Source organism: Rhinoderma darwinii, chromosome 9 (assembly GCF_050947455.1).
Source record: "Rhinoderma darwinii isolate aRhiDar2 chromosome 9, aRhiDar2.hap1, whole genome shotgun sequence".
Classification (NCBI taxonomy): domain Eukaryota; kingdom Metazoa; phylum Chordata; class Amphibia; order Anura; family Rhinodermatidae; genus Rhinoderma; species Rhinoderma darwinii.
The window spans coordinates 26,417,362-26,442,311 of NC_134695.1; the positions used below are offsets into that span (position 1 = coordinate 26,417,362).

At 41.4% G+C, this 24,950-nt stretch overlaps 1 protein-coding gene across 3 annotated transcripts in view; it reads right to left on the reverse strand.

The window, feature by feature from the left end:
- Positions 1 to 24,950, reverse strand: part of PACS1 (phosphofurin acidic cluster sorting protein 1) — a 169,750-nt gene that overhangs the window by 110,137 nt on the left and 34,663 nt on the right. Inside the window, exons 6-11 of one of the 3 annotated variants that reach the window (XM_075837400.1) lie at positions 23,381 to 23,472; positions 22,824 to 22,904; positions 11,894 to 11,953; positions 9,817 to 9,971; positions 9,635 to 9,728; positions 9,301 to 9,354 (exon numbers count right to left, since the gene is read on the reverse strand). In XM_075837400.1, the coding sequence (XP_075693515.1) occupies positions 9,301 to 9,354; positions 9,635 to 9,728; positions 9,817 to 9,971; positions 11,894 to 11,953; positions 22,824 to 22,904; positions 23,381 to 23,472 (536 nt within the window). Of the gene's footprint in view, positions 1 to 9,291; positions 9,355 to 9,634; positions 9,729 to 9,816; positions 9,972 to 11,893; positions 11,954 to 22,823; positions 22,905 to 23,380; positions 23,473 to 24,950 lie in introns of all 3 variants that reach the window. The other 2 variants (XM_075837399.1, XM_075837401.1) reach the window with 2 other exon arrangements.

Here is a 24,950-nt window from a genome sequence, read left to right on the forward strand (position 1 = left end):
AAAGTCGTAGCTTTGGACAGACGGGAAACAATAGGCTGTACCACTGGAGACTTATCCCACTTGGAAGAGGCCCCTTCCAGAAAGGGATAGATGACATCCAGCCGATTAGATTGAGAGAACTTCTTGTCCGGGTGTTTACATTCCTTGAAAACTATACCTTGAAGTTCAGAATGAGCTGGAAAAACTGTCTGGTACCAACAAGACTGAAGGCAGGAAGTCGATTCATGGAAAAGAAGAGGATGTGGAAGCACCTTAACAGAAATAGAGAAGAGGGGGGGGACCCCTTGTCTGCTAAATCAGAATCGAAATCAGAAACATGTCCCTCCGACAAAACCCCTCTAGGGGGAGAGGAGGCTCCGAACCATACCTCCGGTGGGGAAGGGGGTGAGATAGAAGAGGCCAATGAAAGAAAAGTCAGTCGAGTGGACTGGCCCGCTTGTGGGGCATGCAATGTGAGCTAAACGTAGGACATCCGCCCATTCCGGATCAAAACCAACCATACCAGACGTGAGCAAAAGTGGGGGTGGCAGGAGCCACAGACAGTTGGCCAGGAGGCCGGCAAGCATCCTATAAAGAGAAGTAGTCTGACCACAAGGAAACTTAGTGCTGCACCCCACCCCCCACCGAAATGCATCCCATCACCCGCCTAAATGCATACACACAATGACCAAAATGGTGGCGCCGGCTCTACGGTGCCGTTGTATAGAGAAAAGTAAAAATGGCACCGCCGCCTCTCAGGCCGACTGGAAATGCCACCAGAAAAATGTAGCCGACAGTGGGCTGAGTCCAGCGGACCCCTCATATAGTGTGTACACAAGTGGAGGCCCAAGGAGGACTCACCCTCCATGACACCATCCTCCATCTCCAAAACTTGTGACCAGAAGTAGCACCCCCTCAGTAATTCACCCTGAGGTAAGGGGAGGAACTGGTGAGAGAGAGGTATGACTTAGGCTGTTAGGTGACAGAGAAGCTGATGCTCTTGTCCCACTTGTTTTTATGGGCAGAGGGACAACGGCGCATTTGTTGAGGACACCGTGCACCCGCCATGGAGGGGAAAATGAGGAGACATGTTCATCCTGTTTCCGAGCTGTAAAAGGAAAAAAATAAAGATACATAAAAAAATAGTAGACTCTGCTGCAAAAGAAGAAGGGTCTGCCTCCTACGGACACCAAGCTAAGACTGAATAGCTCAGTGTTTGTCAGCAGGGTATATCTTGTAGGAGGGGGCCACTTTTTCAATTCATAGTGTCGAGCCTCCTAGAGACAACAGCATATACCCACGGTCTGTGTCTCCCAATACAACGAACAAGAAAGTTAGAAAGTCATAGAATCATGTATTATATAGAACAGATATAGCAAAGTTAAGTTAAAAACTCTTTGAAGAATAGAACTGAAAAAATAAGCAAAATATCTGTTCCCTAATATTAACTATGTAACTATATCAGAGACATATAGTTTGATAGTAAAAATCTGCAGATTTCCCAAGATTGTTCCTAAGGCTACATTCACACCAGCGTATCAGTATCACGCACGTGAAAAACGTGCGTGAATCTGGTCCGTTATGTATCAGTGTGCTTTGCGAGTGGCATGCGTTATTCAGGCACTCGCAAAGCACATCTTTTTTTTTTTCAATTATTTTAAATTGAACTGATGCGCAAATCACGCATTGCACATGGATGTGCATCCGTGTGCGGTGCGTGGATTTCATACACCCATTGACTTCAACGGGCGCGTTGGTGCGTGATAACGTGATAACGCACCAATATAGGACATACAGTGAGTTTCACGCAAAGGATTCTCACTGCGTGAAAACTCCTGCATGTGTGAACGGCTCCATTGAAGTCAATGAGTCTGTGTGCTGCGCAAGATTTCCATGCGCCGCACACGGACATTATTCATGTTCGTCTGAGTGAGCCCTTATACTTGTCAGCAGAATATACAGTGCAGTTTACAACAATGGAGAACAGAACAGAAGCCGGTGTTTGTGACAGATCTACACGATAATTACACAGATTGATGTTCAATGCAGCCATGTAGGTTATTATGTGAAAGGTCCAGCAGGTAAGGGGAGCTAGGATACTACTCTTTATGAAAGTATTTAATTACTGTAACGATTACACCCTTTTAACCCGTTAGTGACCGCCAATACGCCTTTTAACGGCGGCCACTAACGGGCTTTATTCTGATGCATATGCCTTTTTACGGCACTGCATCAGGATAAAGTAAACAGAGCAGGGAGCGTCAAATCTCCCTGCTCTCAGCTGCCAGAGGTAGCTGAGGGCTGGGGGCGTCCCTGCTCTGCCGTGTGAGATCGATATAAGTATCGATCTCACCCGTTTAACCCCTCCGATGCGGTGCACAATAGCGTGCACCGCATCTGAGTGGTTTTGGAGAGAGGGAGGGAGCTCCCTCTCATCCCACCGACACCCGGCGATATGATCGCCGAGTGTCTGTGTCTCCAATGGCAGCCGGGGGGCTAATAAAGGCCCCCAGGTCTGCCTGTCATGAATGCCTGCTAGATCATGCCGCAGGCATGTCCTAGCAGATGTCTGTTCGTTTTAAACGGACAGGCAGTAATACGCTGCAATACAAAAGTATTGCAGTGTATTATAATAGCGATTGGAGAATCGCATATTATAGTCCCCTAGTGGGACTAGTAGAAAAGTAAAAAAAAAGTTTAATAAAGTGAACTAAAAAAAAAATGTGAAAAAAAATGAAAAACCCCGCTTTTCCCCTTACAAAATGCTTTACTATTAAAAAAACAAAATAAAGTAAAAAAGTGACACATATTTGGTATCGCCGCGTCCGTAACGACCCCGACTATAAATCTATTACATTATTTAACCCGCACGGTGAACGCCGTAAAAAATGTAATAAAAAAACTATGGAAAAATTGCCGTTTTCTGTGAATCCTGACTTAAAAAAAATGTCATAAAAAGTGATCAAAAAGTCGCATCTACTCCAAAATGGTACCAATAAAAACTACAAGTCTTCCCGCAAAAAAAAAGCCCTCATACAACCGCATCGGCGAAAAAATAAAAACGTTACGGCTCTTCAAATATGGAGACACAAAAACAAATCATTTAGAAAAAAAAGCGTTTTTCCTGTGTAAAAGTAGTAAAACATACAAAAACTATACAAATTTGGTATCGTTGCAATCGTAACAACCCGCTGAATAAAGTTACTGTGTTATTTATATCACACGGTAAATGGCGTAGATTTAAGACGCGAAAAAGAGTGGCGAAATTTCAGGTTTTTTTCTTCCCCCCCCCCCCCAAAAAAAAAGTTAAAAGTTAATAAAAGTTAATCAATAAATAATATGTACCTCAAAATGGTGCTATTAAAAATACAACTTGTCCCGCAAAAAACAAGACCTTACACAGCTATGTCGACACAAAAATAAAAAGGTTATAGCTCTTGGAATGCGACGATGGAAAAACGTAAAAAATGGCCTGGTCATTAAGGTCTAAAATAGGCTAGTCATTAAGGGGTTAAGATATTGCATTCTTAACCCTTTCCCGTCACAGCCATTTTTAGGATTTTTTTCTCCCCACCTTCCAAAAGCCATAACTTGTTTATTTTCAGTCGATAAAGCCATGGGGGGCTTGTTTTTTTGTGGGACGAGTTGTACCATATACAATAAAAGTTAAAAATGGCATGTTAACTTTATTCTACCAGTCAACACGATTACATCGATACCAAATTTATATTGTTTTTCTTATGTTTTACTACTTTTACAAGGAAGAAACTGATAGTCACTCATAGCTGGATTTGCGAAACTGGTTTCCTCAGTTGTTCAAGTTTTATTCTAGGACGATTCCCCCTCCAAACCAACTCTGAGAATAAACTAGCAAAAGTTTTAAATATCGCTTCTGCCAACCAAATCGGACTATTCATCAAAACATATAACATTTTTGGTAATATGATCATTTTAATCAGCGCCAACCCTATATTCAGTTTTTTCCATATCAGGGTGGGGCTACGCTTAACTTTTACATACTCCTTTATATCACTAGAGACGTAAATCCCCAGATATTTAAAGTAATCTTTTTTTGCTATTCTTTTTAACTGCCCTCCCGGAATATGTTCCTTTTCATCAATTGGTAAGATAGAAAACAATAAAATATCATCCGCGAACAATGCTATTTTCTCTTCCACTATTTCTGGGCTTTTTCTTATATAACTTGCCAATGGCTCAATTACTAGGTTAAAGAGCAAAGGGGATAGGGGACAGCCCTGTTTAGTTCCGCTATCAACCTTGAATGGATTCGATATTGTCACATTTATAGATATCCTTGCCATTGTTCCAGTATATAATAATTTTATCCACTTTAGGAATTTTGGACTTATTCCCATATACCTCAACACATACCTCATAAAATCCCACTCAATAGAATCAAAGGCCTCGGCTGCATCCAGCGACAATATTACTCTTTCCCCCCGGATTGTCCGGCATCATCTGAATATTCCGGTATAATCTGGATAAATTATCCATTGTAGATAACCAGCCTGATACCTGTGGATTAGATCCCCCACTACTTCATTTAATCTTGTTGCCAGAACTGTAGCCAAGATCCTAGCATCTGTATTCATTAACAAGATTATAGGAGGGTAATTGAAAAAGGGAGGATCCTGCAAGGCGCTGCTGCGTGGCTGCTTGTGAAGTAGTGACAGTGATAAACGGAATAATAAATATATGTTTAGTATAAAACAATGATGGCTACGCGTTTCAACGCTGTACCAGCGTCTTCCTCAGGCCGTTAAAGTTACACTCAATGAAAAGGTTTCTTATATAACAGCACAAATTAGAATACACAGGAAGGAACCAAAAGGGCAAAGGTCAAAGGGTGGCCATGACGTCATGAAAAAACATTGGTACCAAAACATGTAAACCAAAATAATTCTCATAAAAACTAGAAAGTGATAACTATCGAAATTACATTACAAGCGGTTTTATACATGAAATAGTGAAAGAATACATTCAACAGACCCAGTTTAAAACGATCGATGAAAAGGATCAATAAAACCCACATACTGCCTATAAACACATGTTCTTATTAGTAAAAGCCCGTTTGGAAGGTAAAAAAGATGAAGTATAACCCAAATAACGAAAAATCGCTAATTGTGCGATGTAAACGTATAAATGGATGTTAAGGGTTATTAGATCCGAGCAAATACAAATAAACATCTTTTTTCACTAGTGTCAATGGTCTATAGAATATATTGTATCAATGAGAAGATTTTTTATTAAAAAAAGATGAAATTACTGTGAAAGATAGTAAGTAATTTAATATGTAGTTATAACATACAAATGGATGTTAAGAGGAAAAAAGCGCAGTTTCACTGATTCCAACGGCGCTAAGCAGCGTCTCTGTAGTCTACACAGTTAATGTTTTAGAGAGGATCAATGAATAAGATTTTTTATTTTAATGTAATTACTAAGAATGAGAATGAATAATAGGTTCTATGATTCTAACATACAAATGGATGTTATAGAGGGAAAGTGCGGTATCACTGGATGCTGGATGATTCAGAGGACGCCAGTAACCGTCTCTGTAGTCAGGGCAAACACAGCGGCCAGTGGTATAGGATGCCCATTGCTCAAATAGAAAAAAATTATTTTAGTTCAAAAAAGGACTATTATTCTAATGGGATTTGTTGTGGGTGAATAATAGATAGTAGTGATAACATCCAAATGGATGCTATGAAGGAAAAGCGCAGTTTTGGTTACCTAGACCACAGAGACTCTTATTAGCGCCGTCTGAATCAGGGAAACTGCGCTTTTTCCTCTTAACATCCATTTGTATGTTATAACTACATATTAAATTACTTACTATCTTTCACAGTAATTTCATCATTTTTTTAATAAAAAATCTTCTCATTGATACAATATATTCTATAGACCATTGACACTAGTGAAAAAAGAGGTTTATTTGTATTTGCTCGAATCTAATAACCCTTAACATCCATTTATACGTTTACATCGCACAATTAGTGATTTTTCGTTATTTGGTTTATACTTCATCTTTTTTACCTTCCAAACGGGCTTTTACTAATAAGAACATGTGTTTATAGGCAGTATGTGGGTTTTATTGATCCCTTTCATCGATCGTTTTAAACTGGGTCTGTTGAATGTATTCTTTCACTATTTCATGTATAAAACCGCTTATAATGTAATTTCGATAGTTCTCACTTTCTAGTTTTTATGAGAATTATTTTGGTTTACATGTTTTGGTACCAATGTTTTTTCATGACGTCATGGCCACCCTTTGACCTTTTGGTTCCTTCCTGTGTATTCTAATTTGTGCGGTTATAAAAGAAACCTTTTCATTGAGTGTAACTTTAATGGCCTGAGGAAGACGCTGGTACAGCATTGAAACGCGTAGCCATCATTGTTTTATAATAAACATATATTTATTATTCTGTTTATCACTGTCAATACTTCACAAGCAGCCACGCAGCAGCGCCTTGCAGGATCCTCCCTTTTTCAATTACCCTCCTATATCCTAACAAGCGGTGACCGTATGGTTTACCGGTGTGGATCTCGGCAGCAGCATTTGTGGATTCTCTGATTACCTTTTCCAAGCACTACCTGGGTGAGCATAATTTGCTTCTTACATTTCACCTAAACCTAATTGATCTGCACTATGCGGCGCCGTGCTTTTTGTTTTTATGTTCACATTAACAAGATTGATCGATATGTGTCCAAAGATAATGGATCCTTTCCCTCTTCCTCATATATAACTAATAGTTCAGGCAACAAGATTTCCCGATATTTTTTATAAATCTCAAATGGGAGGGAGTCCAAACCAGGGGCCACTCCATCTGAAGATGCAGCCAAGGCCTTTTCCAATTCCTCCAAGGAGATTGGTTATTCCAACCATTCTTTTTTTTCCTCAGTCAAGAAAGGCTGCCCTGATCTCATCAAAAACTCAGCATTCTCTTTAGACCTCATCCCCCTTGAGAGATAGATATTCTTAAAGGTCAATCCAACCTGATCTGTTCCCACCACAATTTTCTCCTTGTCATTTTTTATAGCTGAGAAACTTATCCTTTTTTTTGGTATTTCATAATCCCAGACAACCTTTTTCCTGGGGTTCCCATTTCCATAGCAACAACATAATTCATAAAGAGCTGATCCAGCTGAGCTTTAAAAACAAAATAATTGTCATAGTTTTCGATTGCCTTTTGCCAGGACTCTAAATTTTCACCCTGGATGAAGAGGACAGCTTATTTTTCAATTTGACTAACTTTCTACTTCAGGACTAGTTCCTCTTGTTTATGTTTCTTCTTATAGTGACTAATTTCTCTGATCAGTGCCTCCCTCAAATATGCCTTCATAGCATCCCATACAATCAAGTGTGATGCTGTGTGCCTATTAAATGTTAGAAACTCAGCTAACCCAGTTTTAATAGTACCTAGTGAATCAATTACTTGAATCCAAAATGGATAGAATTGAGAATATTCCCCCCTGTGTTATTACCCTTTACACATTCTACTATTAAAGATGTATGATTGGAGATCCCCTTAGTTTCATACGCAATCTTTTTAATAATTTCCAGTGCACGGCTATTTCCAATACAATAATCTATTCGTGAAAATACTACATGTGTTTTAGAATAGTATGAATATTCTATCACCCCCGAATGTCTATCCTTCAAAGTATCCCACCACCCAAATTCTTCCAAAAGAGCCTGGAGCTTCCTATCGCCTACAGAGAACTTCCCTAATTTTCCATCCAATCTCGCCTCTATATTATTATTGAAGTCAACAATAATCAGTAATCAGCAATATTGATTCTTCTTCCTTATCAACTAGGAAATCTACAAGTTTGTATAACACCTCCGAATTAAAGGGAGGTGGTATATAAACCGCTGCTATCACCCATCTCTTATTTTCTAGTGAACCGTACAGAAAAACATATCTACCTTCCCTATCAACCAAAGCTGATATAACCTCAAAGGGAATTTTTTCATGAATAAGTACAGAAACACCTCTAGCATATCTACTATAGCATGAATGATAATTAAAAAAAAATAAAAAATAAAAAAATCGCTGGTACAATACACTGCAATACTAATGTATTGCAGTATATTTTCGTTTTTACAGGCTCATGTTAAACCCTGTCAGAGGCAAGACTTAACAGGAAGTGGAGAAAGGCAGTCCTGGGGGCCTTCATTAGGCCCCTGGGCTGTCAGGCCAACCATCGGCACCGCCTCCCCGAATGTGTCACAGGGGGGCCAATGAGCTGTCAGAGGGGGCACACCCATCTTTCTAACATCTTAGATGCTGCGTTCGTGATTGATCATAGCATCTAAGGGGTTAAATGGCCAACAACAGCGTGATCGCTGTTCCTGGCCGTTAGTCCCGGGTGTAAGCTACAATACACAGCTGACACATGCTGCGTATGGTGCCAGCTCAGTGGTTGAGTCTGGACCAAACATCACCCCTTGCACCACGACGTGCTATTACGACGTGGTGTGGGTAGGGGTTAAAGGATACTTGCTATTTCGTCAGGATAAGTGGTTGTGTATTTACATGAGGAATTACACTATTTCTGGCTAGTATATGACTTGTACATGGCATTTTTCATCTTTCCAGAGTTTTCCCCTACGTATGCTCTAACTGTACGTTTTCCCTGACCCAAGCTCCAGATGGGGCAGAGACAAGCAACTATGAGGTTTCCCATAGACTGCACACAGAAACTCTCCCATACACTCTCTGTAGCATGCCCTTAGAAGCAGCATGGAGAACAATATACAGGAGTAATGAGCAGTGTCGTTGGGAGTTCAGGGCTGGGGTGAGCTAGAACACTTACTAGTAGCTGCAGCACATTTTGTGTCTCTCTCCACCTGTTTCCCTTCAGCAGCTTTCTCCCTCTCCCCTCCCCATAGACTTCAATGGGCAGCACGTAACCTGATCCATCAGTGAGCGGATAATCCTTTTCCCGGATTTTAGCAGTGAATTGAGAGGGAATGATCAGTGCAGGAGGGAGGAGAAGTGGATGAGAAGTGGAGAAAGAGGCAATTTTCTCTAATACGATATATTACAACGTTTCTTATACTTGCTTCTACTATTAATTTATGCAAAGTTTGTTGAAACAACAGTGACCATTTAACTGTCAAGTGTGCAATATTGCAAATTTGTTATATAATCTTGCTTCCGGTCAGAGTAATCACAGCTGAACATGAATAGGTCATTACAGCAACATTTATTTTGCTGTTCAATTCTTTTTATTTTACAGAATTCAAACTCGAGGCATACAAAATAAGCATTGCTCAGTCAACTCTACCTGACTTACTGTGTCCATTGAATTGTCCTGACGGGGGATTTTCACATCAACTGAAAGATCTCCCTGTAAAATAGGATCAATAATTCTATAAAAAAACTTGTACATCTAAAAGAAAAACATTTCCTGGAATCTGAAGTAAATGTATTTTTTTGGAATATTAACAATCTTTTTTTGTGTGAAGAAAATAAGGTGATATCTTTAGAATGGTATGAATGACGGAAGATGATCATAAAAGGTCGACCGGAGGCCTGTTACAGAAGATACAGTAGAGCAGTGTGTCCTCAATGATCATACTTTAGGTTCAATGCATAGAAATTAAACTTCTCTTCTGACAGATGCTCACCGGGCTGCTCATGTCTCTTCCTTGGCTTCCTTTGCTGTTTAGACTTCCAATTTCAGTCTGTGAACTGGATTGAGAAACCCCCTCGAAGAATGGTCTAAGTCAAACAGAAACTGTATGTCAACCAAATTGACATAAAACCAAAACACTCACATCACAACACATAAAGGCAGCACAGTCTCTACCTAAGCTTTGGTTTAGGAGTACTCAGGACACTCTCACTTTCCTCTAACTCTGGGCAGCTATCACTTGGGTTAAACATTTCTAGACTGTCATATAAATCGTCCAAATCTTCTTCCCGAATCTCATCACGTGAAACATGATCCAGGCTAAAGCCAACCTTAAACAGAAAATTATCATTAGAATATAGAAAAAAGTTTAACAAACAAAAAGGTTTATCAAACAAACAAAAGCTAAAACCCAGACAGTGCAGTGGAGTTTCCATTATAAAGTACTTAAAGAGACTCTGTCACCAGATTATAAGTGCCCTATCTCCTACATAATATGATCGGCGCTGTAATGTAGATAACAGTGGTTTTTATTTTGAAAAACGATCATTTTTGGGCAAGTTATGAGCAATTTTAGATTTATGCCAATTAGTTTCTTAATGACCAACTGGGCGTTTTTTTACTTTTTAACAACTGGGCGTTGTAAAGAGAAGTGTATGACGCTGACCAATCAGTGACCAATCAGCCTCATACACTTCTCATTGTTTCAGCTTCTTTCACTGCACACTGGAACAATGGGCTGTAACAATGCGAAGTGTATGACGCTGATTGGTCACTGATTGGTCAGTGTCATACACTTCTCTTTACAACGCCCAGTTGGTAAAAAGTAAAAAAACGCCCAGTTGGTCATTAAGAAACAAATTAGTATAAATCTAAAATTGCTCATAACTTGCCCAAAAATGATAGTTTTTCAAAATAAAAACCACTGTTGTTATTTACATTACAGCGCCGATCAGATTATGTAGGAGATAAGGCACTTATAATGTGGTGACAGAGCCTCTTTAAAGGTACTCTGTCACCAGTTTATCAATTCCCTATCTCCTAACTAATCTAATAGGCGCTATAACTACAGTGTGATTTGTATTTAAAAAAACGTTCATTATTTACAAAGTTATGAACATTTTTCTGAATATGCTAATGTGGCTCTAATGGCTAAATTGGAGGCGTTTCTTTCTTTTCACTCAGGGCGGTGTAATGTTTTCTGTAGGACGCTGTACAATCAGCATACAGCTTCTCCCCCATCCCTGCTCAGCAACACAGTGTGATCATATAGTATACAGCTTTCATTCCCGACTGTGTATTCAAGTGGTGATACCTCCGGTTGTTTCACAGCTAGAACTGTAATCCTGTTGGTATATGAAAGATTAGAATCTCCTCTTTCATATGCCACCAGAACCGCTGTTCTAGATGGTCCACAGCCCGAGATATGGCTGTTTGAAGTGATCCCCCTTCCCTCCAGCCTCAGTCTTACACACTGTGTGAAGCAGCTTCATGCTGATAGGACAGGTCAGAGGCTGTGACGTAGCTCAGCCTCAGGAGAATCGCTGCGGTTACCTCCCAGTTGTCTAATAAAGGCTCATTTACATATTTCGAAAAATGCTCATAACTTTGCAAATAATAAATGTTTTTTTAAAACAAAATCACACTGCAATTATCAGCAGCAAAGTGGCTCTTAAGATTAGTTAGGAAATAGGTAATGGATATGTATTTATTCATTGTAGGCATGCAATCGATATGAACATACAGGTATTCACATGCACAGGCTTTCCGGGATATAGATACGGCCAGTATGGGATTATGTGACGTCACGTGACCGCAGAATCCCATGACCAGAGCATTGATCAATAGCTAATGTGGTTACATGACGTCACAACATCCTGTACTGCAGTGGAAAAGATGTAGAGTCAATCAGGTAAGAACATGACATTTCGGTTTATGTCAGAATTCATGCGATTAGCCCACAACTTGGCAGTGACACAATGTCACCGCAAGCCTAACAGGAGAGCTAACTGAAATGAAAATGGCTTCCAATACGCATGTGCAATTCACAGATAAGCAATTCTTGTGTCTGCACCAAATAATATGGATTGGACAATTCAGGCCTATTAACAGATGATGCATTCACATAACTAGTAGCACTGTCTTCAGTACCAGCAAACAAAATAAAAATACCTTGATTTTAGAAGTTATATTTTCTGATATTATTCTTGTATTTCAGAAAGTTAATTCCAGAAAAAGGACTGCACATATTTACCTCCTCTGATACTTTAAATCTGTTCAGAAGTGACTTCAGCTTCTGCTTTATATTTGGCTGCTGGAATAAGAATAAGATTTCATTAGATTAACTAGTTATATACTGGTTACAGGGAACAGAATTATATAGTATTGTTACTAATAACAATGTTGTCAATTCTAAAGCGGCACACCAGGCGGACTATTTATTTCTCTAGCTCATTTGCTTCCGTATATGTGTAAGGCTCCTGTTACACGGCCCGACGTGGGCCATGTAAACGTGCGCCGATCAATGAGACAGCTCGTTGATCGGTGCTGATTTGCTCCATTCACGAAGAGCTATGTTTGGAGACGAGCGCTCGTTTTTACGATTGCTTGTCCCCATACATTTCTATCATGTCGGCAGCACGTCTATGTGTTTACACGGGGAGAAGTGGTGCCGACAACTATTATTATTTTCGGCTGCAAAACCGATACAATCAGCCGATGAACGAGCGGTGTTAAAGGGCCTTTAAAATTATCTTATCTTTTTTTTTTATTTTTTATCATGAATGATTTAGTTGCTTGTAGTTTATAATGTTTCTATCCATCTAAGAATAATAATTTGCTCTCAATGCACTGAATTCCTTTGCTGCAAAACTTCTAAACAATCAAACAGTAGAGCGAGGTCCTGCACTGAACGGATCTTAGGAAATAGCTGCCGCTGAAAGAATTACAGAATTTTATGATCGGCAAGCAGCTCAGACATCAGACAATCATGCAGTTATACACTTAAAGGGGTTCACTATTCAGGACCTCCATCAATTAGCCAGAGCAGAGAATGGCTACAAAGAACATTTCTCTGTGATGGACCCGACAAGTCTGTGCAGTACATGGACAGCAAATTGATTGCAATGGAACTTTGTAATGCTTCACTTCCTTTGTGGTGGCACTGTAGGGAAATGGAAACTTTGCTGATGTTTTCCTATTCATAGATTACAGCTACTCGCTGTGGCTCTCAGTAGTTAGACACCCTGTGATCAACCTATTATTGGGGGACACTTCTAAAGAGGGGTTTTACACTGGGCAATTATTGGGCAAACGATCGTTCATAGAACACGCGTTGCCCTGTAAACAGTCCAGCGATCAGCATATGAACGAGCAAAGGCTCGTTCATCTGCTGATTGTATAGTTTTAGAAAAGTTAACCCGTTCGTGACCGCCAATACGCCTTCTCACGGCGGCCACTAACGGGCTTTATTCTGATGCATAAGCCTTTTCATGGCACTACATCAGAATAAGTAAACAGAGCAGGGATCCGACACATTACGTTTTCGGGCTTAGTGAGGGGACCTGATCCCCTGCCTACATTTCTGACGGAAGCAGGCCGGCAGCAACTTCCAGCCGGACCGGAGGAGGACAGCGGTTTCACTACCCGAGCCCTACATCAAGCACATCAGTGTTGCCTTGACACCCTATTACAACTTAGAGACAGGGAAGAGTGGACCCTCGGCAGAGAAGACGCGGCCACCATTTTGTGCACAGGAGTGGTGTGTGACTTTAGCAGCTTGCTGCCACTGACATGGTGGGTGTGCTACGACCTCCCTGCTGTCCCTCCCTATACCGCACAGATGTAATCTGGATATAATGAGACACATGGAGGATCTTACCCCTTCCCCATGCCTATAATTCTCTAACGTATGTTTGGCTGCGAACTGATTTGCGGTGATTCTCAGTTCTTACACCTTCCTGCTGCTCGGTGTACTCCCATAATGGCCCCCTCCAAGCAATCCAAAATTAGACAAGAACAAATCTACTGGTCCTGAATTTGGGCATAGCGGCCTTCTGAGGCCTCCGCCTCTCCTTCTACTACACTCCCCTCCTGAACCGTCCATGTTAGACGTGCTGAAGGCCATCACGGAATCTCGTACGGTTCTAACTGAGAAAATTGATGCCCTTCAAACAAACTTTGGTCTTCTCAAAGCTGATGTGCATACACTGCATGAAAGAGCTGCGGAGTTTGAGAGGCGTATTTCTGACTTGGAAGATGTAGTGACTCCACTGAGTTCAAGGGTCGACACTCTAGAAATGCAACAGTCCACATGGCGGGCTAATATCGATGAGAGAATGGAGATGGAGACCCGCTTGTGTAGATGTAACATCCGCTTCAACAGCCTGCCTGAAGGGGTGGAAAAGCCAGACCCTGCTACGCTCTTGGAAAATTGGCTCAAATCAACATTTGGGGATGTTGCCTTTTCTCCCATGTCTGTATTGAACGTGCGCATCGGATCCCAAATAGAGCACATCCACCTGGGGCGCCGCCACGTACTTTCATTGCCAAGTTTCTGAATGTCAAAGACATTGATAAATTGCTGTAACTTGCAAGGAAATAGGGGCCTTTGAAACATACCAACCAGGATGTGAGAATCTTTCCAGACTATTCGTTTGGAGGTACAAAAACAGAGGCAGCAATTTAAGGAGGCCAATAAATATTTGAGGGAGAAATAGTCTATTCTATGGTTTACCCCGCAAAACTCAGATTGGTGCACAATGGCTCCGCAATATTCCTGGACAAACCCGAAGACATCTTTGTCTGGTTAGTACGTCATGGACGCTAATCTCTTTACTCCTGTGCTACCATATCTCCCTATGCTGTAAAATTCTACACCGTGGAACGTGTTCCTAACTTTGCTCATACGTAAAGATTATGATCTTCCTCGCTGATGTCTCAAGTCGTGATGGGTGTCGGGAGATATACCAGAACTTGGATTTATTACCATAATACTCCTGTCTTCCATGTTATAGCTCTATTGAGCCGATTAGTTTGATTTGAGAATCCTTGCTGCATTCTAGGGGAGGGGGGGGATTGCCCCTTTTACTAACCATTTAAGCATATTTTGTAGTTTTCTGTTAAACTCCTCTTGAGTTCGGGGAGATGGGTAGAGTGGGATTAGGTTGGGTTTACTTGTTTTTGCCTTTCATACTTATCTGCTTGTATATGCATACATTCTCTGACCATGTGGACTGGTGATCTGATCTCTGGGAGTGCTGGAGTTGGAAATTCCCATAGGGAGCACAACTTCTGTATTCAACCCCTGTATATTGTTGTCCTCCGGGACTGTATTGACCTACATATCATTCATGGAGACACTATGCCATCTTAAAATTATCTCCTGGAATGTGCAAGGAATTAATGACAAATTTAAAAAGGTCCTTCGTTTTTAATTTGCTCTCCACATACAATCCGCATATTATATTTTTACAAGAGACTCATTTATTTGGTCCCAAATTGCAAGCTCTTGCACGACCTTGGGTTATGCGTGGCTATCATGCTTCTTATTCCAGTTACTCCTGTAGGGTCTCTTTGCTGGTTCACAAATCTCTACAATGTGAGGTTACGTCTGTTAAGATAGATCCTAGGGGAAAATTCATTGAATGGTTGTGCTAGTACCATTTTGCATCCTTTATTATAGTGAATGTCTATAATCCTCCTCTGTCCAATTACCCACTGACATAATGATGCTGGTGACAGAGTTTAGTCCTGCTCCTCTTCTTCTCCTCGGGGACTTCAATCTTTTGCTGTGCTCTGAATTAGATAAACTGGGGGGAGTCACGGTTCCCCTGTGCCTGACTTGGCCGCAACATATCACTTACGGGAAATTTGGCGGGCTCGTTACCCTCAATCTGTAGCTTACTCATGCCATTCACCCGTCTATAAGTCCTTTTCCTGTATTGACTCGGCGTTTGGAAATGATGCCTCGTTAGTATATGTAGTAGATGCACAGTACCTCCCTCGGGGAATCTCAGAACACACTCCCCTTATGGTCACTTTGGGATTACCTGAAGTTGCCAAACATAAATTCTGGAGTTTGAGTCCCCTATGACTCTCCTATGCTGAAGTTGCAACCTCCATAGAAAGACAAATGACAGGTTTCTGGAACACTAATTCAGGTTCAACAGATAGCAATCTGGTATGGGATGCCTTCAAAGCATATATTAGAGGGGTGGTTACACGGGCAATCTCCTCACATAGAAGGGAACTAGCTAAATAACGTACAGTGTTGGAGGCTGACTAACGACTCCTCGGCTTTTACTGCCTTCTCAGCAAAGCAACGTGAATATACCCTCTTAATAACGGAGCTCACCAGGAAGAAAACTTTATATCCCTAGCAGAAGGTTTTTGAACGGGGAGATAAGAATGGTCTTTTGGTTGCTTACTTAGCTAGAGAAAACCCTGCCCCGAACCCCATTTCGGAAATCACCTCTTGTACCGGGATGCTTGTTAGTGACCCCCTGGCCATCAATGTTGTCTTTAAATTTTACTCCGATTTATACTCTTCTAAGGTTCCAAATAACCCACCTGACCTGGAAGCATACTTAGATACGATTATATTTCCCACCTTGGATAGAGAGGATGTTCATTTTCTGGATGCTGATCTGACTTTAGTGGAGATTACAGAGGCTTTTAGCTCCTTTCCGAATAGGAAAACCCAGTGTCTGAATGGCCTACCCATAGAGTGGCACGTTGAACTGATTGCTCCTCATTTACTTAATCTTTTTCAAACCTTTGATGGGAATAATACCTTCCCCCCTTCTATGAGAGAGGCTCTTATAGGGCTGATTGTCATGGCTGTGGGGTATGTGGACCCACTAGACTGCTTTGCCGTAGCGGAGAAGCAGTTGGCCAAACAATAGTCAATAACAGCCTCTCGGACAAGAGTACCTGGGAAGATGTACAGGCAGATGCTCGGAGTAGCAGACACGTGGCACTGGTGATGCTTGGCGTGGCAGACGGCACCAGACGTGGCAGATGAATCACACACAACTCCAACAATAGGCTTAGGAACAAAACATAGCAACAAGATACAGGATACGGGAAGCAGGAAACGGGAACACTGGGAGCAGGATACAACTAAGGGACCATCTGCATAGACGAACACAGGAAGACTAACAATGCTCAGGCAAGGAGAGTCCTTTTTAAAGTCCAGGGTGTTACTGGGTTGATTGGGAAACTTTAAACATGTGCACGCGCTCGCCCTTCAAAGAGACTCTGTCACCACATTATAAGTGCCCTGTCTCCTATATAAGGAGATGGGCGCTGTAATGTAGGTCACAGTAATGCTTTTTATTTAAAAAAACGATCTTTTTTCACAAAGTTAGGAGCGATTTAAGTTTATGCTAATGAGCTTTCTTAATGCCCAAGTGGGCGTTGTACAGAGGAGTGCATGACGCTGACCAATCAGCATCATGCACTTCTCTCCATTCATTTACACTGCACTAGCGATATAGATATATCGCTATGTGCAGCCTCATACACAAGCCCTAACATTACTACAGTGTCCTGATAATGAATACACATGACCATCCAGCCTGGACGTCATGTGTACTCAGAATCCTGACACTTCTGAATCTTTTTTTGTGAAGAAATGTATCCGTATATATATTTTTTGTTACTAATTGAACTTCTATACTTGGTACTATTGTACTACTTACTGTATGCAACATTATTTTGTACTTTTATATTTTTACCGCTGTTTGCTATAAGGTCTTAATAAAATTACCTTTAAAAAAAAAAAAAGGAATTAAGGGAATTCAAAGTGAACACGTAAGACAGTAAAAATTACAGTCCAGAAGATGGAGACTCTAGGACATGACCCCACAGTAGAGTACAGAAATGTACCGACCTTTGTCTGACAGCGAAATAAAGATCAGAGGAAGTGGGCCCAATTCTCTTTAACCAGACCGGTGTGCAACAAACCCAGTTAAGAAATCTTGATTGAAACAAAAAGTCACAGCACTCACCACAGAGGAGAAAAACAGAAGTCTCTACCTCCGTCCAATCCTCAGAAGTCAAGTCTGGTATATCTAGCACCCACTTCTTATTAAAGGCCTTTTAAAAAGGTTTGGTACCAGCTAATTATGATTGCATATACACTTGAGTAAGGGTTGGTTTTTTTTTAAAATAAACTTTGTTTAACTGGGTTGAATAAAAAATATTTTTTTTAGTCCCACTAGGGGACTTCACAATGCGATCTTTTGTACACTTCTATAATGCTTTGGTATACAAGGTATACGAAAGCAGTACTGCCTGTGAGTGTAAGGGTATGTTCCCACAGGCAGCATACGCTGCAGATTTTGCGCAACTCAAAATCTGTAGCGGAATTTAAAAAAAACACAGTTAAATCAGTCATAGGAATCCGCAGTGAATAAGGAGTCAGGCTACGCATATTGTAGCAGAAACGCAACGTTGCTGGGGAAATCATTGCAGATTTTTCCGCGGCGACTTTACCTGCGGATTAAGTGTGAAACATTGATTGCAATAAACTATATGTGTACCTGCGGATTTTCATCACTTTTGACAGTGTTTCCTTTATGCAGTGCTAACTGAAACAAAATTCAACGTGCACATTTTAGTGCAGAATTTATGCTCCTTATTCAAGTCTATGGCTCAAAGAAACAGCATCTCCTACTAAGAATACGCAGCACAAATTGACAAGCTGCAGATTTGGAAGCTGCACCGCAAAACACTTTCCACACCACTTTTCTGCATTTTTTTTCCCTAGTGTGGGGCTGAGATTTGAGGAAATCGAATCCACTTTGCTTTGCTGCTTAAACAAAGCAGAATTTCTGAACGGAACCAAGTTTCTGAAAATTCTACAGTGTATCCAGCTTGTGGAAACATACTCGAAAACGGATAGGCTGTCTATTAGGACATGATGAAAAAGTTGCATATACCCCAAAATGTTACCACTAAAAACTCTGTCCCGTAAAAAACAAGTCCCCCACAGCTTTCTTGAAGGAAAAATACAAGAAGTTATGGCTCTTAGAATATGCCAACACAAATAGAGCATTATTTTTTTTTTTTTTTTTAAAAAGTGATTCTATTGTGCAACGCTGTAAAACAAAAACAAAAACGATACACATTCGGTATTGCCGTAACCGCATCGACCCGCAGAATAAAGTTAATGTGTCATTTATAGGGTACGGTGAACGCTATAAGACTATGCCTCCTGCATAATTAAATAAACAGTGATCAAAAAGTTTCATGTACCCCAAAATGGATGTACCCCAGAAGTGGTCTTCATGAAAGAATTGCGACCAAAAAGCCATACCTTCGACATGGAAACAAGGCCAAGCGGCTCAACTATGCACAAAAACATAGGAATTGGGGTGCAGAAAAATGGCAGCAGGTGCACTGGACGATGAGTTAAAATTTGAAATATTTGGCTGTAACAGAAGGCAGTTTGTTCGCCAAAGGGCTGGGGAGCGGTACAATAATGAGTGACTGAAGGCAACAGTGAAGCATGGTTGAGATTCCTTGCAAGTTTGGGGCTGAATTTCAGCAAAGAGAGTTGGGGATTTGGTCAGGATTAATGGTGTCCTCAATGCTGAGAAATACAGGAAGATACTTATCCATCATTAAATAACATCAGGGAGGCGTCTGATTGACTCCAAATTTATTCTGGAGCAGGACAATGACTCCAAATATACCATCAATGTCATTAAAGGGAAGGTGTCACAAATTTATTTTTTTTTATATGTTATTGCTTTTAGTATGTCATTAAAATACATTTTATTTATTTGTGTTGTACTTTTTTCTTTCTTTTACTTCTCTATGGGGGCTGCCATTTTTTTTTTCATCTCTGTATGTGTCGATTAACGACACATACAGAGATGGAATACGGCACATACATCCCCATAGAGAATGCGAACGGGAGCCGTTCCATTCACTACAGCGTACGCTGTCTGTGTGGGAACGGCGCATGCGCCGCTCCCACACAGTCCAAAAGGAAGGTCTTCGGCAGAGCGACATCCGGCGCCATTTTCATGTGGACCGGAAGCCGCTGCCGGACAGTAAGATGACTACTTCCGTCCGCGGCTTCCGGCCATATGTTCAAGGCGGCGCAGAAGCAAGGACTAGGAGCGGAGGTGGCAGGAGCAGGTAAGTTATGTTTGTGTATGTGATGTGTGTGTATGGTCGTGTTATACTGTGTGATTACCGCTGTATCTAATCCTCCTACACTGTGCATTCGCTCAAAAAATGGCGGCACACAGTGTAGGAGGTTTGAACATTCAACCCCCTTTCTCCTGGCACTAGCCAGGATAAAGGAGGGGGGATTGTTTGAGGACACTAAAGCGAGTGTGTCTTCTCCAATTTTGAAGCATAAAGCAATGAAGTTGCTTTACCACATGCCAATGCAGCAATTTTGGGTATTGCTCCCTCTAGTGACCAGCACATGGAAATGTTATAAATTAGAATCTAAATTATAATATTTCCTGACTTGTGAAATAAAATTTAAAAATTAGAACAATGTCCAGGAAGGGGACTGTGTAACAGCAGACTGGAAGAAGCGCTCTAGGGAACACTGGTAAATTCAATTTGTACCAGGAGGATACCACATCCTGCACCCAGACGTATGAAATTTGGAACAGCTTGAAGTGCAGAAGTCTGCCCTCCACCAGACTGAAACTTCAGGCGGAAGTGGACTTACCAGCTCCATCCTTGGCGGACTGAGGTCAGGGTTATCAGAAGGGGCAAGGCTTAAAAGGGGTTTTCCCATCAGAGATATTTATGACATATCTACAGCTGCAGACAAAGCTTTCAGCCAAGTCTTCCTGTGGATAGCAATGGTAGTAGCTGAAACCTGAGCCACCAGTTGGGCAGCGTCAATAGAAGCTTCGCGCAGGCATTTGGATGCATTAGAAAGAAGATGGAAGAGAGCCCCCAATTCTTCCTGAGTAGTCCTAGAGAGAAGGCCTTCACTGAGTTTCTGTGCTCATTAAGTGGCTGCTCTGCTGACTCAGGCAGAGGCAAAAATAGGGAATAATGCTCAGCCAAGGGCTGCAGAGACGGACTTGGCAAACTATTCCAGACAGCGATCCAGGGAATCTTTAAAGAAAGTGGCATCTGCCATAGACAAAGTAGTAGTTTTGGCCATACGGGAAACAGGGGGGTGCACCGCCAGAGATATATACAACTTGGAAGAAACCCCTTCTTGAAAGAAATACATGACTTCCAACCGGCTAGAGTGAGAGAACTTCTTGCCTGGGTGTTTCCACTCCTTGGAAAGGCTACTTGGCACCGTCGAGGTTAAAAAAAGTAAACGGATTCAGGGGAAGCCGAGGGTGCGGCTTCAGTGACCTGTAAGGTGGAATGGGCTGCCTTACTAAGCACCTCAACAGAAGTAACAAGGTGAGAAGACACCTTGTTTTCCGTATCAGAGAGCTGCTCCCCACCTCGGGGGAGAGGAGGCCCTGGACTGCACCTCTGTTGGGGGGGGGTGAGGCAGATGAAAGGTAAGTCACTTAAGCGGACCTGGCCCGTTTGGAGGCTGCCACGTGACATGGACAGAGAGTCCAGGGCAGGCTTGTCAGAAAAATGAAACATCATGCTTATCATGGAGTGATGTCTCCCAGGTTACCTTCAGTCCTAGAAAGAGAATGGGCACATTCCAGATCAAAACCCACTAAACCAGTCGTGGGCAACGCTGAGGGTGGCAGGGATGCAGGAGCCACAGGCGTTTGGCCAGGAAGCTGGCATGCCTTACATAGCTAAATAGCAGACCACAGGGAAACTTAGTGCTGCAGTTACAGCAGGCATAATGGACAGTAATGGTTGTCAAGCGAGATGGTTCTCCTTCAGGGTCAGACATTGCAGTAGAGCAGGTCGTTACTCCACACACTAAAAAAAACTGTGGAAGTGAAATGAACAATGAAACAACTCATGTACTACACAGCACAAGACTACTACACTGCTGATGTATAGTCTTTCTGACCAGCTTGCCCTGGACTCTCTGTCCATGTCTTCATATCGTGGCAGGCTCCAAACGGGCTAGGTCTGCTCAAGTGACTTTACTTCCGAAGTGCGTGTGAGGCAGAAGAGGCTGGTGAAAGTTATGACTGCCTTTACCTAGGTCTGCTAGGAATACACACTCCTACAGTGAGTAAAAAAAACTCAGGACTGAGTGCTAGGGCACCTGTAGGAAAAAAAGAGGCCAAGGGCCGGTCCTAGTCGGTTCTAGATGTGTTTTGCGCTTGTCCTAAGGCAAAACGAGAATAAGGCAGTGAGGAGGTCCTGTGTCCGCTGCAGCGTCTGTCAGAATGAATGAGAGACAGCCGGCAGTCATATGCTCCTGAGAAGCCAATCGGAGGGAGATGCTGAATCCCCATGAGGAGAGAGTGTAGACAAATGCGTAGAGCTATTGGATGAGCAAAAGGGGTCTGGCCCCCCTGCTAAGTACACACATAGCCGCAAAATGACGTCGCCAACACTAAACGGCAGATTATGAGGCCTGTTAAAAAGAAAAATTGGGGTTAGGAGTCTGTAAAGTGTTTGCCTCCAATGAACACTAAGCTAAGACTGAATAGCTCTGTAGTGTCTATAATCTTCGTGTCAAGCCATCTAGTGTCATCAGCATATACCCAAGGTCTGTGTCCCCTAATGTAACAAACGAGAAATGTTAATTGTGGCAAAAAACCCTTTAAAGACCCACACAATAATGTTCTCTGTGCCGTCATCCTCCCTCCTTCTTAGCATCAATATCAGGTCCTAACATTGCAACTACTACTGGTGCACACAGTTACGTGGCTGATTTACACTAAAGAAGGGGTTAAGCATCTGTATACCCCTAAAAAAAAAGAACACATTGTTATGGGGGCATCTGTTGTCTGTGAGAAACATTCTCAACGATAAAAAAAAGAAATCAGTTTGTTGGTCTCTGGTAGAGCAGAGCTGTACGATGGAAGATCTATCACAAAGCTTGTGAAGGCCCTCAGGAAAGGGACACTGTGATTTAGGAACCAGTTATCTAGCTGTGGTCACAGTTATTAGATTGTACAAGACAGTAGCTGAGATAAATGCGGTAAGGATGATAAAACCACATAGAACACAAATACTGTACAGACCATAATTAATAAAAAAAACTGTATACAAGAGTAAGGCACGGTAATGCAATAAATAAATATTATTCTCACTCTAGTTATAGCTGATGAGGCTTGGATCTTTCTGCGTGACTTCTTCACTTTTCTGACGTCTTCATCATCATAATAAAAATCCTTAAAGAAATATAGTTATAATATTATATCTAAAAGTTTAGTACAACTGCATGTATGGATGAGATGCAAGCCCGCACATCATCTGTGGATCTTCATGGCTGTACTCAGAAACCTCTTAAAAATCACCTCTTTGAGTAGACCACCCCTCATCTACACCAGATGTTTATGTGACAGATTTAGATCCCCACATATCCTATGTATATTTGCCTCTTCTTTGAGAGGACCATGCCTCTAGAAAACCATTTTTTTTTACTTCAAATGTGGGTTGTCATGTCAAAGAGGTTTCACTGTATAATGTTATCATCTGAATCACTTCCTTTATAGAAACATAAAACTGTAAACTAACAACACAGTGAGATGGGGAAAGGGAAAAAGTTTTTTTCCTTTTTGATAAATGATGGTTATGATTTAGACAGTGTGGAAAACAAATAGCAAAATGGTGGTAAAGAAACCCAGGTTTTGTTCACATTACTTACCGGCCCATGTAATGGGTCATCACTTCCCTCTTGTTCTGAAGAGAAGCTTTCATCTTCATCTTCTGAATAATTTTCAATATCTGGGGAACGGTCTGAGAACAAAATGAGAATAAATGTCTTAATATTAAGATCTGTTCTATTATAGAGATGAGACAGTTGTTTTATTTTTAAGCATGAACATTTCCTCTTCCGACTAACACCCCTGATAGCGATAGTTGAGCCCTTTTTCAAATTTTCACTTTTGTTTTTTTTCTCCCCACCTTTCAAAAGCTATGATTTTTTTATTTTTCCATCTATATCGCCATACGAGGGCTTGTTTTTTCCAGGACAAGTTGTCGTTTTTCATGGCACCTTTTATTGTACTGCATAATGTACTGGGAAGCTGAATTTTTTTTATTTGTGGGGTGAAATGGGCAAAACTACATATTCACCTTATTCTACAGGTTGATACGATTACGGCGATACAAAATTTTGTTTTGTTTTATGTTTTACCACTTTTAAAAAAATAAAACCATTTGAAAAATTAAAAAAAACTTGTGTCACCGTAGTCAGAGCCGTAACTTTATTTTTCCATCAATTTAGCGATGTGACGGCTTAAGTTTTGCGGGGCGAGCTGTAGTTTTCACCGATACCATTTTGGGGTATATGCGACTTTTTGATCATTTTCGATTTCATTTTTTGGAGCGCTAAGGTGACCAAAAAACAGCAATTTGCGTGTTTTATATATATTTTTTTTTACAGCATTCACCGAGTGGGTTAAACAACGCTATATTGTGATAGTTTGGACTTTTACGGACACGGCGATACCAGTTATGTTAACTTTTATTTTTTTTAACATTGATTTAGGGGAAAAATGTGAAATGGGGGGTTTTTAGAACTTTTAATACTTTATTGTTTTTGGAACATAACAAAAATCTTTATTTAACGGTTTTTTACTTTTTTTATTAGTCCCCCTAGGAGACTTGAAGCAGCGATCGTTGGATCGCTTGCATGATATACTGCAATACTAATGTATTGCAGTATATCGTGATTCTGACAGACTCCTTTGAAGCCCTGCCAGAGGCAGAGCTTCAAAGGAGTACAAAGATGGCAGACCTGGGGGCTTTTGTTCGGCCCCCAGGCTGCCATATCAACCGTTGTAGCCGGCCAATCGTGTTGCGGGGGGGCACGATCGCGTGTTTGAGGGGGCGTCCCCCTGATTCTAACACTTTAAATGCAGCGGTCGCGATTGATGGCGACATTTAAGGTGTTAAACGGGCAGAATCAAAGTGAACTTTGATTCTGCTCATTGCAGGGAGGTGTCGGCTGCGTGTAACAGCCGTCACCCGCGGTGTATGGAGCGAGCTTAGCCCGTGAGCTCGCTCCATACTTCCCCTTAACCCTCATCACACACAGTTACGTGATTTTGCGTGAAGTGGTTAATAAGATGTTTTTTGTAGAGTACCTACAAAAACACGAAACTTCAGAAAGGCCAATTTTCATGGGCGAAGGGATGACGTTTAGGGCATAAACTGGGACAATGTCCTCAAAAATAAAAATACACAAACTAAATGAGACATTTTTAAAAGCC